Raw genomic sequence first — 14,955 nt, 5'->3', positions numbered from 1 at the left:
CCTTTTTCAGATCGGAATATCAAATATTTTAGCTCGGGCTTCGCGCTCGCTTTATTTATTTTCATGATTATGGTGTGCTCAAAATCAGGGAGATCGAACGAAGGGTTTCATTTGAAATTAATGGAGAAACACTATGCACTGTTAGGGAAATGAAATATCTTGGTATTGTTTTCGCAAATAATGGATTATGGATCACTTAAAGTGGCCGCAAGGGATTTAGCTGATAAAGCGAGAAGAGCATTGTTCAAAATGTACAAATCTTTTGGTTCCTATACTCCTAGCACTAAAACCTTGTTGCATCTTTTCGATGCAACGATACAACCTATATTACTATATGGATCTGAAATTTGGGGTACAAATGTTATAGACATGGAAAAAAAACTACAATTAATGGATGGGAAAACAGGGCTATATTTTAAACATGAATCTGAAAGGCGCAGATTCGATTTTGTAAATATATTCTTGGGGTAAATCGCAAATGCAGTAATTTAGCAGTGACATCTGAAATCGGTAGATATCCAAAAGTCATCAAAATTGCCTAAAATTTACTTCAATATTCATTCGAATACGTAATATGGACGAAGATTGGTTTACAAAGTTTTTGTAGAAAATGTAAATTGAATAAACAATTTAAATTGGATTTATTTAATGACAGGGACACTAGGAAAGGAAATAAACAGAACTTTTAGGCAATTCAAATTCAATATAAGGCAAGAAAATTATTTATGTTCAATACACAATATCAATTTGAGAAAAAATATGACCAAGCTCCGACTGAGCGCTCATGATCTACCGATAGAAACAGGGAGGTATAAATGACCGGAGAAGATACCACCTAACCTGAGATTTTGTGAAGATTGTAATTTGAATTTGGTCGGGGATGATTTCCACATTATAATGAAATGTAACAAATATAAAGATTTGCATAAAGATTTTTTTGAAAAGATAAAAACCTTCGATATTGGGTTTACTGAAATGGAACGCCAGGAAAAATTGAAATTGAAATCGGAAACGGAAGCTTTGATGAAATTGTTTTGTTCTTTTTTATCCAAAACATAATTGCTATTAGGGGTGATTTCTGAAGATACAAACACCAGCAAGAGTACTAAAAATATCAACCTGCAAACATTCTGTAGTATATTCGTAATATAACATGTAATGACATTCTTCTCATTCTTCCTGTCTTTCCTGCTCTCTCCATTCTCGAACTTCTTTCCTCTTTATTTCCCTTTCCTCCCTCACTATCTTTATCTTTTCTTTATCTTTTCTTGGAAAAAAAAGAGCAAAAAATTTCCCGGTATGAACAAGATTTTTATGATTGTGCCCTGAGCATTAGGGCGATGTTAAATGTGTGATAAGTACCCCCCCCCAAAAAAAAAAAAGAGGGGGCACAGCGTGGCGCGCGCAGCAAAAAGTTGGTTAATATAAGTTCTGAGCGAGCGAAGCGAGCGAGAAAAAAATCAGCTCTTCATGAGAATCTAATTTTGAGATTGATTTTGACATGGTATTCAGAAAATAACATCACATTTTCCTTTCCTTTTCTTTCATCTTTTCTTTTTTGTTCTCAGTTGTAGAACTTATGGTGGCCAGTGCTATGCGGATCGGATCCGGGGCAATGGCGGCCCTAGGATTTTTAACCTCGGGGAGGCAAAAGAACATTTGGTGGGGGCGGGTCAACACACAAACATTTTGCCTATTTCTCAAAATCGAGCAAGAAGCACGAGCTATTATTTTTTTAATGTATACCCTAGCTGACTTGAAAAGGGACCTGTTAAGGATAGCTAAATTTTGCATTGAGTCATGAAGATGATATCTCACCAAATAAATAATGCGAGCGAGCTGAAAATGTTTGATATCCTGGGATGATGACTGGACGTTCTATAAGCACTTTTTGTAATCATGAACTGGATGGCTATCTAATTAAACTTTTAATGCGAGTGCGTAGCGCGAGGTGAATTTTTTTTATTTATGAAAATTTTGAGTACGCAGGATGCGTTTATCCTGCAAAAACGAATAATGAAAACTCTAATCGCGAGAAGCATATTGACTTGAACATTGGATTTTTAAGCCCCATTTGAACAGATAATTTACTCATCTCAGTCAACAGCTACTGCGAGCGTGTATATAGTGCGCGCGACATTTTGAATTTTATAAAATGACCTGAGAGATTTATGATACTGACAAAAACTTGGGAGCTAACAGTGAATGGATGAGAACATTTTCAAAATTTAAGGAACGAAAAAGCTATTTTGGAGCACTTTGCAGCTTTAGTAGGATGCTTATGACAACACTTACTATACATTTTTTTATTTTCAAAATTTCGGGGGTGGGGCCAACTCACTGGGGGCAAATGCCCCCTGTGCATCCCCCTTGGTGACCCTGTGATATTTTTAAACATTGCAGATGGCCACTGTTTTATCAAATCGCGGTAGTACACAACATAGGCCTATATTAACTTCAACGCATTTGCGGATAATAAATTTAATATTTTGAGGCAGCACAACATAGCAAATGTGGAATAATTTGTTAAAGTCGCCAGCGAGCGAAGCGAGCCAGAAAAAATTGGCCTTTGAAAATGAATAAATTCTACTTATTTGATAGCTATATAGCTTTGGAAATTTAGCCAAAGCAAACATGCTTTTTATGGTAAATCTAGCCAGTGCAAGCTTTACTTAGGTTAGGACATAATATCGGGGGATATAACTAGCCCTTGGCTATAACCATTGAAGCGGGGGCTGGTTTATAAGTTGAAATGGTAATAAGCCAATCTCCACTTACCGACTTTATGCGTGTAGAGATCCGACAGACAATCCTCCAATATAACAAAGTGTTCCAATTATTGCACAATCCCAATGACACAAAATCACACAAGATTATATCGCAAAAAATAACTTGGCTAGCACAAGCGGTATTTGGATTTTCTCTTAGTGAAAATGACGGAGAAAAAAGGGTAGTACGCAAATTTGAAATGATATGCTGTGGAAGATGAAATGGATGAATTTGCTCCAAGTGAGATGATGGAGTCCACAAATGTATTAAGTAATTTGACGACGTTCTCAAAACACGTGTTTACTGAAGAAGAAAACTTTGAGAAGTGTGTCCGAAAAGAAAGTTGTAGTTTTCATCCCAAATGAGATGTAGGATGTAAACAAAGAGAGAGGGGAGAGAGAGGTACCAATTCAGAGAATTTACAGTGAGTCACAGGTGCATGTGCTGTGCTGAGGGTCATTCTTGACCACTTGTTGACATGTTTATTGTCAGGGAGTGGAAGTAACTGGTATCCAAGGGTAATGTCCTCTCAAATATGATGAGTAATAGAAGGCAAAGTTGAGAAATGAAGTAGGATGAAATTTGGAAAATACTACATCAGCCCCCTCCTAGATCGTTGAATAAAATGAAACGGTCGATAACAAAGAAAATAGTAATAGTCCAAATGAAGAAAATAATTTCTCAATTAAAATGAAAAACTTGAACAAAACGCTTTGGAAAATGCACCTTTCTACCCGAACGAGTTTGTCTGATTTCAGGCTCGGTAGATGATGATGAAGAAGGAGTGATGGAGGGGGGCGGAGGCTTAGTGGTTGGTGTAGTAGTCACTTGAGAAGGTTTAGGATTGTCATGAGTAGATAGGCTTGGTTGAACAGTGGTTGGAACGGTTGGTGAAATGGGTGATTCCAAATATGCTGGTTTCAGACGGTCGAGACTGATAGTTTCATGCTTTCCTTCGAGTAGGATGGTGAAAAACTTATCAGCTCGCTTGATAATTTGATATGGGCCATCGTAGGGTGGTTGAAGGGGTTTCTTGACTGCATCATGACGCACAAAGACATGGGTGCATGATGTGAGATCTGGGTGGACTTGTGGTTTGCGATTCTGGACACGAGTAGGCTGAGGTTTGAGGTTCTCCATTTGTTTTCTCAGTCGATGTATGTAGTTGCTAGGGTCCAAATCACAATCATTCTGATTAGGTGCTACAAACTGACCTGGCAATCTTAAAGTTGATCCATAAACCAGTTCAGCAGCGCAACATCCCAAATCAGATTTGACTGCAGTTCGAATTCCAAGCATGACGAGAGGGAGAGTTTCAGTCCATCGTGGAGAAGAGGTAGTTTTGAGTGACGCTTTAAGTTGCCGATGAAAGCGCTCAACCAGTCCGTTGGATGCAGGATGATAAGATGTAGTTCGAATTCTAGAGCTACCAAGAAGATGAGTTAGAGCTTGAAAGAGGGAAGATTCGAATTGTCGACCTCTATCGGTAGTGATGGTTGAGGGAGCACCGAAGCGAGATACCCAGTGTGAAATGAATGTTCGGGCAACAGTCTCTGCTGATATGTCGGGAATAGGCATTGCCTCAGGCCATCGGGTGAAACGGTCAACACATGTGAGAAGATATGCATTGCCATTTGAAGGAGGAAGTGGTCCCACGAGATCGATATGAATGTGATCGAATCTAGCATCAGGTGTTGAAAAAGTACCTATCGGTGTCTTGGTGTGACGGTGTACTTTACAACGTTGACACTGTATGCAAGTTTGGGTCCAATTTCGAACATCTTTGTTGATTCCAGGCCAAACAAATCTGTCTGTGATGAGTTTTTGGGTAGCATTGATGCCAGGGTGAGATAGGTTGTGAAGAGCATCAAATACAACTCGTCTGAATTTAGATGGGATGTAAGGTCGAGGATTGGTAGTTGAAGTATCGCATAGGATAGTAGAGTCAGAAATAGGAAGAGGTAGAGGTTCGAGTTTGAACGAGGTTGAAGTGAGTTGTTTGAGTTCCTCGTCAACCTCCTGGGCAGCGGCGATGGCATTGAAATCAATGGTAGGAGTTGAAGTGAGGGAGTTGATTTCCATGCGAGATAGAGCGTCTGCCACTACATTGTGTTTTCCACTAATATGCCTTATATCTGTGCTGAATTGAGATATGTAGTCTAGGTGTCTGACTTCGCGTGGTGAATACCTGTCAGGTCTAGCATTAAAGGCATGAGTGAGAGGTTTGTGATCAGTATAGATGAAGAATTGTCGTCCTTCAAGTGCATGTCTGAAGTGACGAATAGTGAGATACACAGAGAGAAGTTCACGTCCGAATGTGCTATATCTTGTCTCAGCTGGCTGCAGGCGTTTTGAGAAGAAGGCGATGGGTTGCCAGTCATCGTCAATGTGTTGCTGCAACACACCTCCAACAGCAAAATCTGATGCATCAACCATAATGCAGAGTGGGGCATTAGGTTTTGGGTGTGAAAGGAGAGTAGCTTGAGCGAGAGCTGTTTTCACTGAGTTGAATGCATTGAGGGCTGCATCATCGAGATGGATTGCTTTGTTTTTCTGCTTGCATGCCAATAGATCGGTGAGTGGTTGAGTGAGAGTTGCACAATCAGGAATGAAGCGACGATAGAAATTGACTAGTCCTAGAAATTCTCTGAGTTTGCGAAGAGAATCAGGAACAGGGAAATTGTTGATGACTTTGACTTTCTCGAGCAGAGGGCGGATGCCGTTCTCATCAACAATGTGTCCGAGAAAGGTGAGAGAAGATGCGCCGAATTCACACTTGGCTGGGTTGATGACGACGCCATATTTCGAGAGTCGAGCGAAAAGTAGCTGGAGATGTTGCTTGTGCTCCTCTTCATTTTCGCTAGCGATGAGCAGATCGTCGATGTAAGCGTACACAAATGGAAGACCACGGGTTACTTCATCAATGAATCGTTGAAAAGTTTGTGCGGCATTACGTAGCCCAAAAGGCATGCGTACAAACTCAAATAACCCAAAGGGTGTGGTGATGGCTGTTTTGTGTACATCTGTTTGATCGACAGGGATCTGGTGATATGCTCGAACGAGATCGAGTTTTGAGAAAACTCGCTTGCCTGCTAGGGCAGATGTAAAGTCTTGGAGATGGGGAATGGGATATTTGTCGGGCACTGTATTCCTATTTAGTGCACGATAGTCTCCACACGGTCTCCAGTCTCCGGGTGTTTTCTTGGGCACCATATGAAGTGGAGATGCCCAATTGCTGCTAGACGGTTGAATGATGCCTAGTTCCAGCATGTGATCGAATTCCGCCTTCGCGATACTGTACCTGTCGGTTGCTAGGCGACGAGGACGGGATGAAACAGGAGGGCCTTTCGTCACAATGTGATGGGTGACGGAGTGCTTGATCTCAGCCTCCTTATACACAGGGCGTGTAATGTCAGGAAATTTGTCGAGAATAGATTTGTAGGCAGCTTGATTTTCTGGCTTTAGAAACATAGGACTGATAGAAGGAGATGAAGAAAGGATGCCAGTAATAGATAGATTGGTAGAAGAGTCGATGAGCTTGAGATTGCGCACATCCACAAGTAAACCAAAGTGATGAAGGAAGTCTGCCCCGATGATAGGAATAGGAATATCAGCAATGATGAAAATCCATCTGCAAGCTCGACGCAGGCCGACGTCGAGAGTCAGGCTTCGTTCTCCATAAGTCGTAATGCTTGAGCGATTTACTGCTTGTAGATAGAATTTTGATGAAGGATGATGCTTTTCGGCTTTTGATGGAGGAAGAACGCTAACTTCAGCTCCTGTGTCGACCAAAAAACGAATTCCAGTTTTCCTATCAGTGATGTAGAAAAGGCGACTTTGTTGTTTGCTGCCAGTTGGACTTGTCGCCGCTAGTCGCTGGCTTTGTCGTTTCCCTGGTTGGTCTGGTTGAAAGTGCAAGGGGGAGTGCACTTCTTTGCCCCCTTTCCAAAACGCCAATGGTAGTAGCAGTCTCCTCCGACATGTGATTGAGGACTCTTGCTACGCTGACGGCTTTCTTTCTGGCGAGAGCCTCGCTCACGGCTGCGACCTCGGCTCCGATCGGATTGTTGCGCCGACACATTTTGGACAAGAAGGGAAAGCTGTGCGATCTGAGCTTTCATCTCTGCCATTTCAGGATTTGAAGAGGGTGTGGTGGAAGAAGAAGAGGGAGACAGATGTGCTACCCGAGAGTGATGAATTGGGGAATGGGTTTCGAGAATCTTGTCGGCTAAGTCGGCAAGCTTCTCGATTTCCATGGAATCTCGGGTTGAAGCCAATATAACTTGAATATTGGTTGGCAGCCTCTGCAGGAATAGTTGTTTCAGAATGTTCTCCTCAAGAGTGTTGGTTCCCAACAACTGTTTCATTTTTCGGAGCAGCTGAGAGGGTTTTCGATCTCCCAGCTCCTCCAAAATCAGTAGTTGGTGGAGCCGTTTTTGTTCGGATGCTGATGTTCGTTGGATGAGCTGATATTTCAAAACATCATATGGGTTCTCCTTTGGGGGAGAAATGAGGAGATCTCTGATTTCCTGAGCATATTCGGGTTCAAGTGATGCAACGATATATGCAAATTTTGTTGATTGTTTGCTGATGCCCTTTGTTAGAAATTGAGCTTCAACTTGGACGAACCAAATGGTAGGATCATTTGGCCAGAAGGGAGGAAGCTTAAGTTGAACATTGGAAATAGAAGAGCTAGCTGTCGAGTCGGAAGAAAATTGATCGTCAGTCGACATGATGATAAGTATAAATGAATGAAGAAAGGGAGACAACAATTAAAACAATTTGAAAAAGGATGACTGTTCTCAGCACGTTGGTCGGGTTTAAATCACGTCGGGGTCACCAGTGAAGCGGGGGCTGGTTTATAAGTTGAAATGGTAATAAGCCAATCTCCACTTACCGACTTTATGCGTGTAGAGATCCGACAGACAATCCTCCAATATAACAAAGTGTTCCAATTATTGCACAATCCCAATGACACAAAATCACACAAGATTATATCGCAAAAAATAACTTGGCTAGCACAAGCGGTATTTGGATTTTCTCTTAGTGAAAATGACGGAGAAAAAAGGGTAGTACGCAAATTTGAAATGATATGCTGTGGAAGATGAAATGGATGAATTTGCTCCAAGTGAGATGATGGAGTCCACAAATGTATTAAGTAATTTGACGACGTTCTCAAAACACGTGTTTACTGAAGAAGAAAACTTTGAGAAGTGTGTCCGAAAAGAAAGTTGTAGTTTTCATCCCAAATGAGATGTAGGATGTAAACAAAGAGAGAGGGGAGAGAGAGGTACCAATTCAGAGAATTTACAGTGAGTCACAGGTGCATGTGCTGTGCTGAGGGTCATTCTTGACCACTTGTTGACATGTTTATTGTCAGGGAGTGGAAGTAACTGGTATCCAAGCAGGGGCGTAGACAACGGGGGGGATGAGGGGGATGCATCCCCCCCACCTCACAAGGTGGGGGGGATGGCATGTACAATCATCCCCCCCAGGTTTTGGGGAATGATATTTGGTTACTTAATAAGTCATAATGATGATAATAATAGTAATAATAATAATGATAACAATTATAATATTAATAGTAATAATAATTATGATGATGATGATAATAATCCTCATCATTATTGTAATTGTGTTTATTGTTATTAGCCGCATTCACACGGTGAAAGCCAATTCAGACGGTAAAAAAAAGAAAATCTTACAAGTATTTTGTGGTTATCTTGTGGTTTGGAAACCACAAGATAACCACAAGATTAATCGCGCATATTTTGCAGTGCGCGCAATCTCGTGGTGTGGAAACCAAAAGATAACCACGAGTTTTGCGTGTTCAAATGGGACAAACCACGTGTTATAGGCATTATACATTGTGTGCAAAATGCATCAGCACAATCTAAAACAGAATAGAAAATGAATGTGATACAACAGTATACATAATAATTCGTGACAGTGAGTACCATACTACTATCTTTATAACATATATAATTATGTATAATCATGAATTGTTCAACTTCATGCTCCCACTATATGACTATTGTTACACTAATACTGATATCAGGACTGACTGGTATACATTAGTTTGTTGTTAAGCTTGCAGCAGCTACATCTTTTCTGTATTGTTAACTATTTATTTATTTTTGTTTTATTTAAGATGCACTTTGTTGTGTATTCATTTAAAGTATGTTGATTGATGCATGAAGACATAAGTTTGAAATGTTTAAAGAAGTTTGTTTCATGTAAAGCGCAGTGTGAATTTACCCTGTCTTGAAATGCGAGATAAAAGGAACCTATTAGTATTAGCATTATTATTTGTATTAGTATTATTTTTTATTTGTATTATTATTATCATTATTATTATTATTATTATTATTATTATTATTATTATTATTACTATTATAAGACTGAGATCAAATAGAAGTAAATAATGCCCTAATTTGAACTTACAAAGCAGTATTGTTACTCCTTGGATCATAGTGATACTGTTTATGTTTTTTGTATCTGTATGTTAATGAGCCGCCAGCCAATATCCATCTATGGATACTATGCCTGTTTCTTTGAGGTAAAAAAAAGCATAGTATGTACGTATTCATTATGCTTTATAATGAACAGACATATTGTTATTTGTTTGTTGTTTATGTGTTCTATTCACAAATGGCCACAGAGGCTGTTTTCATTCATAACCACATACCCATATCAAGACAACAAAGACTATACCTGCGTGTACACAGTTGACATTGGTTTTTTTTTTCTGAAGAGGTGTAACAGCAAAATTCACAGAGATAAATAAATACGTAGTGTGGTTCAATATGCAATACTATGTGTCAGTCCATTCTGTATTCGTATGCCACGGTGTGTAGATCTTGTCGATGTATGTCTGTCCATTCAAGGAGTAGTATGTGTGTGGTTCGCGCACCCGTGTGTGTGTGTGTGTGGGGGTGAGTATGTGTGTGTGTGGGGGTGAGTATGTGTGTGTGTGCGTGCGCGCTTGTGTGTGTTATTTTACCTCATTAAGTATGCATCAGATTGCACGATTTCAAGTTCAAAATTGCAAAAGCTCCCTACCGTGGGAGGGGGGACACCCCCCTCCCACACCCTCCCCCCGCTCGGTCGCTTCGCTCCCTCGCTCGGGCGCTTCGCGCCCTCAATAGCGTTGGCAGCCCAGTCATCCCCCCCAGGTGTACGAACCTGTCTACGCCATATCCAAGGGTAATGTCCTCTCAAAGATGATGAGTAATAGAAGGCAAAGTTGAGAAATGAAGTAGGATGAAATTTGGAAAATACTACACCATTCTTTGGGTAAAGATTTTTCCCGGGATTGTTTGTCCTGATTGTGACCATTATTGCATAAAATTTAGCAAGCTTATAATAGACGCCATCCACCTTTCCTCTCGTTCTTTATATTTTTCAATCCTCGGCAACACGGTCGTGCATGTTATTAAGTTATTTTCTTTTTTCTCTTCCCTTTTCTCTACATTCTGATTTTCCAATTGAGATTTTGGTTCTACCTTCATTTCCCGTTTCTTTCTGCCTCTTTCTCCCATTTTCCCGCCATTCTTGTCCGTGCCATTGAGTCATATCTTTTGATTTTATATCCCTCTCTTGCTAATCATGCTATATTATTTCAGGATATTTGTACTTCCTCACGTGTTCTTCTTTCCTTTTCCCGCTTTCCTTCGATTTTCCCTATTTAGGTTCTTTCTTTCCCTTTCTTTAAATTTTTCCCTTTCCCCTTTTCCCTTTCCTCTTTTTCTTTCTTTCCCTTCCCCTCTCTCTCTTTCCCCTCCCCCCCCCCGCCTGTTATACGCCTCTGAACGCTGAATAGAGCGTCCCGTTTGAAGGTCTCTATCTCGAATTTTTCCGCTCACGCTTCGCGCGCGCATCAGTTATATATATATATATATATATATATATATATACCTATCCTGTTCACGATTACAAAAAGCGCTCGGAATTTCCATTCTTTTAGTAGCAATGTCAAAAAATTTCAGCTCGCGCTTTGCATGCGATCGCATATAATGTAGGAAGATCCCCAATTACTTAACCTTTTCATATTTTACAAAACATGAATAGTATATATACGTGTCCCGTTTTTTTAGGTCTAAATCTCGAATTTTTCCGCTCGCACTCGCTGTTGTTTAGTTATATACTTATCATGTTCACGATTACAAAAAAGGGCTTGGAATTTCCATTCTTTTTTTTTTTTTAGAAATGTCAAAAATTTTCAGCTCGCGCTTTTGCTCGCATTGTTTGTTGAAATATGTAACGTCTTTATGTCTAACTGCAAGCAGTTTCGATCAGATCAAAACGTATATTACAAATTTCTCCTCGCACTTCGCGCTCGCAGTAATTATATAGTTTCAACACATCTGTTCAGGATCACAAAATCATTGCCCAGAATTTTAGGACAAAATACATAAAATAAAAATCAGCTCGTGCTTCGCGCTCAGATTATTTAAATAAGGCTTATGAGATTATAATATATTTTTAATGATTTATAAAATAAAGCTAAGAAATTACTATTAAGACTACCCCTTCAAAGAAACAAACAAAAATCAACTTCGAGCGGCCAATGGGGAAAAATATGGCTAGACCCCCTCTCCTTCTATTGGCGAAGGCTGGATCCGCTCCTAATAAATCAATAATGCAAGCGAGGTGAAATTTAAAAAAAAATTGACTCATAATGAGCCATTTGGGAGACTCATCGGTGTTATAATATGGCTATTTTGCTTTTATTCACTGTTATGAATTTAAAATCTCATTTCTTTTGTATGTTCTTCTCTTATCACGAAAACTCAAAAAAATTAAGTGATATTCAAAATCAGTGGTGGATCTATACGTACGGGGGTTTAGTACGGGGCTGAGTTTTCAGGTCGGAAAATCAAAATTGTTAGCTCACATTTTGCGCTTGCATCGATCGATTGTTGAGTTATATACCCATCCTGTTCATGATTGCAAAATATGCTTATGTCCAGTTTTCATGTCTGAAATTAAAAAATATTCCGCCCCGCCCTTCGCGCTCGCGTCAATTTATTATATATACCTGTCCTGTTCATGGTTACATATATTGCTTTGAATGTCCTGTTTTACGATTAAATTTAAATATTATATCAACTCACGCTTCGCCCTCGCATTAATTGTTTGATTAGATACCCATCCTATTTGTGATTGCAAAAACTGGTTAACCTTTCCAGTCACTGATCTCAAATGTTTCAGCTCGCGCTTCGCGCTCTCATTATTTGATTGATGAGTGCACTGCAAATTGTCATTAGGCCTAATATAACTCTTTTCAGGTCTGTATGTTAACCATTTTAGTTCTTCTTCGCGCCGATATAGTGTTATGTGATGATAAGACATATCTCACATATTCAATATTATATCAATATATAATCAATACTTCTACAGGAAGTATACCAACTCCAACTTTCTTAAGAAAGTATTACTCATTCTTCTTCCAGCTAAACTTCTGACGCACACACATTTTATGGGTTTCTTATTCTCTACATTTCATGTTCTCCCTAAAAGGTCAACTCCCCCAATTCAGAGTAAAGTTATGACGTACAGATTGTTTTGGTCAAGCGTCCAAGGTTGACCAACACCTGTTTGGTTGTAAAGAGTCTTGAACAGACCAATATAAAACGGGTTCACTTCTGAACCCAAATCAGATTACTTTAGAGATTGTTCTAGCATACAGATAGATTATAGAAATTGGAGTTTAGAGCTACAGAACAACCGCGTAGCCAGGATTTCATTTTGAGGGGGTGGTAAATGCACGCGAAGCGCGCTCCCAGGGGGTGGGTGCAGGGAGGGGGATTTTCCCCCTCCCGCGCGAAGCGCGAAGCTTTTAGGTGTTTCATAAATTAAAATGAAAAGGAGCCGTCTCTCTTATCTCTAGTACCTATATCAGCTCAATTCAGTTGACTATATTGTGATTTTGAACCTTGTTTTCAAAAGTGATTGTGAACGCACAAACAAGGGATAAAATGGAGGAAATAAACATAATAATTACCCCGCGCGAAGCGCGGAATCTAAAGCGTTTTATCATTTAGTTTTTGCAAAGAAAAGGGTCCTGAGAAAAGGGTATTCTCTAAGTCATATTGAATGCTTCCCTTTGAAAGATCAGATTTGATTACAAACAATTTAGCGACAGTATCTTTAACTCGCAAAACAGAGCAGAAGGGTATATATGCCGGGAGGGAGATATTCATCCCCACGCAGAGCAATTCGAAACTCTGAAATTTCAAAGGGCAGACGTTTCATCAAATGCAGATATCTCTATACCCATCGGCTCTAATTCAATTGATTTTCTAAGATTATGGAACTTCATTACAAGGAAAATATCGCGCAAAAAGTTGAAACTTCTGTGATTTATTGAAATTATATAAAAAAGGATAATGTATAATTTCGTTGACTTATCCTGAAGCGCTTCATTTTGAATGATAAAGAAACTTAAGTGTCATTCAAAATTTCAAACTGAGGGCGCAAAACAGGACAGGAAATGAATGTGCAGGGAAATGAAATGAAGTTAAATAGAATTTGATAAAAAAATATTGTACTTTTTTATTTAATACGACACGAATTTTATACCTTCCTCTTTTTAAATTAGGAACCTGTTTGCCCCCAAATTATGTTTTTTTAGTAATGAGCTGAAAAGCGGGAGAAGTTGCCTATATGGAGGTGACGGCAGAAATTGATATAAAGATTTTACTAGCCCGGAGCCGACCCGACCAGAAGTTTCGCGATCAATTTAAAAAAAAAAGAGAACTTCATACATTTCGGGCTAACCTTACTCTAATTCCATGAAATCATTTGAACTTGAACTGGCAAGAAACACATATAGCTGAGGTGGAAAAGGGTGGTTAGAGAAAGGGTGAGGGAAACAAAGGAGAACTGCAATATTGTCATTTAACCGCGCGCAGCGGGGAAGCAAAATTCATATATATAAATTTAGAGCAAGAGTGAAGGAGTTTCTCTTTTGAGAAAAAAAAGAAAGAATACAAAAAAAAAAACCCACAAAGCTACCTTTCTTCCCTTTCCTCCCTTCGCTTTTCCTTTTCTACTCTCTTTTTTCAAGTTCCCTTCTTTTTTTCTTTTTTGGGACGTTTTTTTGGGGGGGCGACCGCCCCCACCGCCCCCCTGGCTACGCGCCTGCTACAGAAAAGTATACTACATCAGTTTGCAGAATTAATATTATCGTCATCTTCAGAGTATAGTCACCATCAGACTTACTCATGTATTTTTCATCATCAACATCTTGTTTATAATCTTCAATAAACATATATGAACTCTACATCTTGCATTGATTCATCTCATATAGTCTGGTTGAAAGTTAAAGAGCAGTATCGATCCAACCCCAACACAACAATAGTGCCATACGCACGCCCACTTTTCAAGACAGAAACGCGATCCCGGGGAAACGATATTTTTTAATAATTATCAATTGATTAATACTTCTGTCAGTGCGTGGATTCATCTTTAAATGCATGCAGTCATGCTTGAATTTGTTTAATTTTGCATTCCAAAAACGAAATATTTTCCACGCCGCGCCGTTGCTCCGCTCCTGCGTTCATGCAATCTATATTCTTACAAGAATTTTGCCATGGCAAATCCTGACATTTAGCTTGTTGCTTGTCCGCTATCATGACTCAGTCTAGGTTATAATAAATCCATTTATGAATTGAATAATTCAAACGACTATTAAATATAGGCCTATTTGTTTTTTTTTACCATAAACCAATAAAAACATTCCTCGCAATGGGGGGGGGGGGGGGTCGTGCATATCCTGGCATCATTGTGGAAGCGGGGATACCCTATGCTTCAAGTTTATTGTAGGCCTATATATGAGTTACTGATGACATTGGTTACGAAAACAATATTTCCCCACATAATTATCTCAACAGTGTTGTTTATTTTCCATAGGATACTTTCAATCACATTAATTAATGCGACAATCTATAAATGAAAATGTCAAATATGAATTTTTGCTCGAAATGTTGAATATTGCATCATCTCCCATTATAATCTTAAATAATCTTTTTAGAGGATTCTAAAACCTATACTTCTACTGTTCTGCTCTTACTTTTGTAACGTTTTATTTTGTGTGTCCTTTTCACTTTTTTTTCATATCTTGTAATATAATCCAGCCTTGTTTGTATTTTACTTGGGAGAATATGTTAAAAAATGTATTTA

At 39.2% G+C, this 14,955-nt stretch overlaps 1 protein-coding gene across 1 annotated transcript; it reads right to left on the bottom strand.

Moving 5' to 3' along the window:
- Positions 1-6,638: 6,638 nt before the first annotated feature.
- Positions 6,639-7,502, bottom strand: LOC135155486 (uncharacterized). The gene has a single exon (XM_064104587.1). It carries the CDS (start codon positions 7,500-7,502, stop codon positions 6,639-6,641), a length of 864 nt encoding a protein of 287 aa, XP_063960657.1.
- Between the last annotated feature and the right edge of the window lie 7,453 nt (positions 7,503-14,955).

This window comes from Lytechinus pictus, chromosome 1, assembly GCF_037042905.1.
Source record: "Lytechinus pictus isolate F3 Inbred chromosome 1, Lp3.0, whole genome shotgun sequence".
Lineage (NCBI taxonomy): Eukaryota > Metazoa > Echinodermata > Echinoidea > Temnopleuroida > Toxopneustidae > Lytechinus > Lytechinus pictus.
The sequence above is the reverse complement of the archived record's forward strand: the minus strand, read 5'-3'. Positions and strand labels throughout refer to the sequence as shown.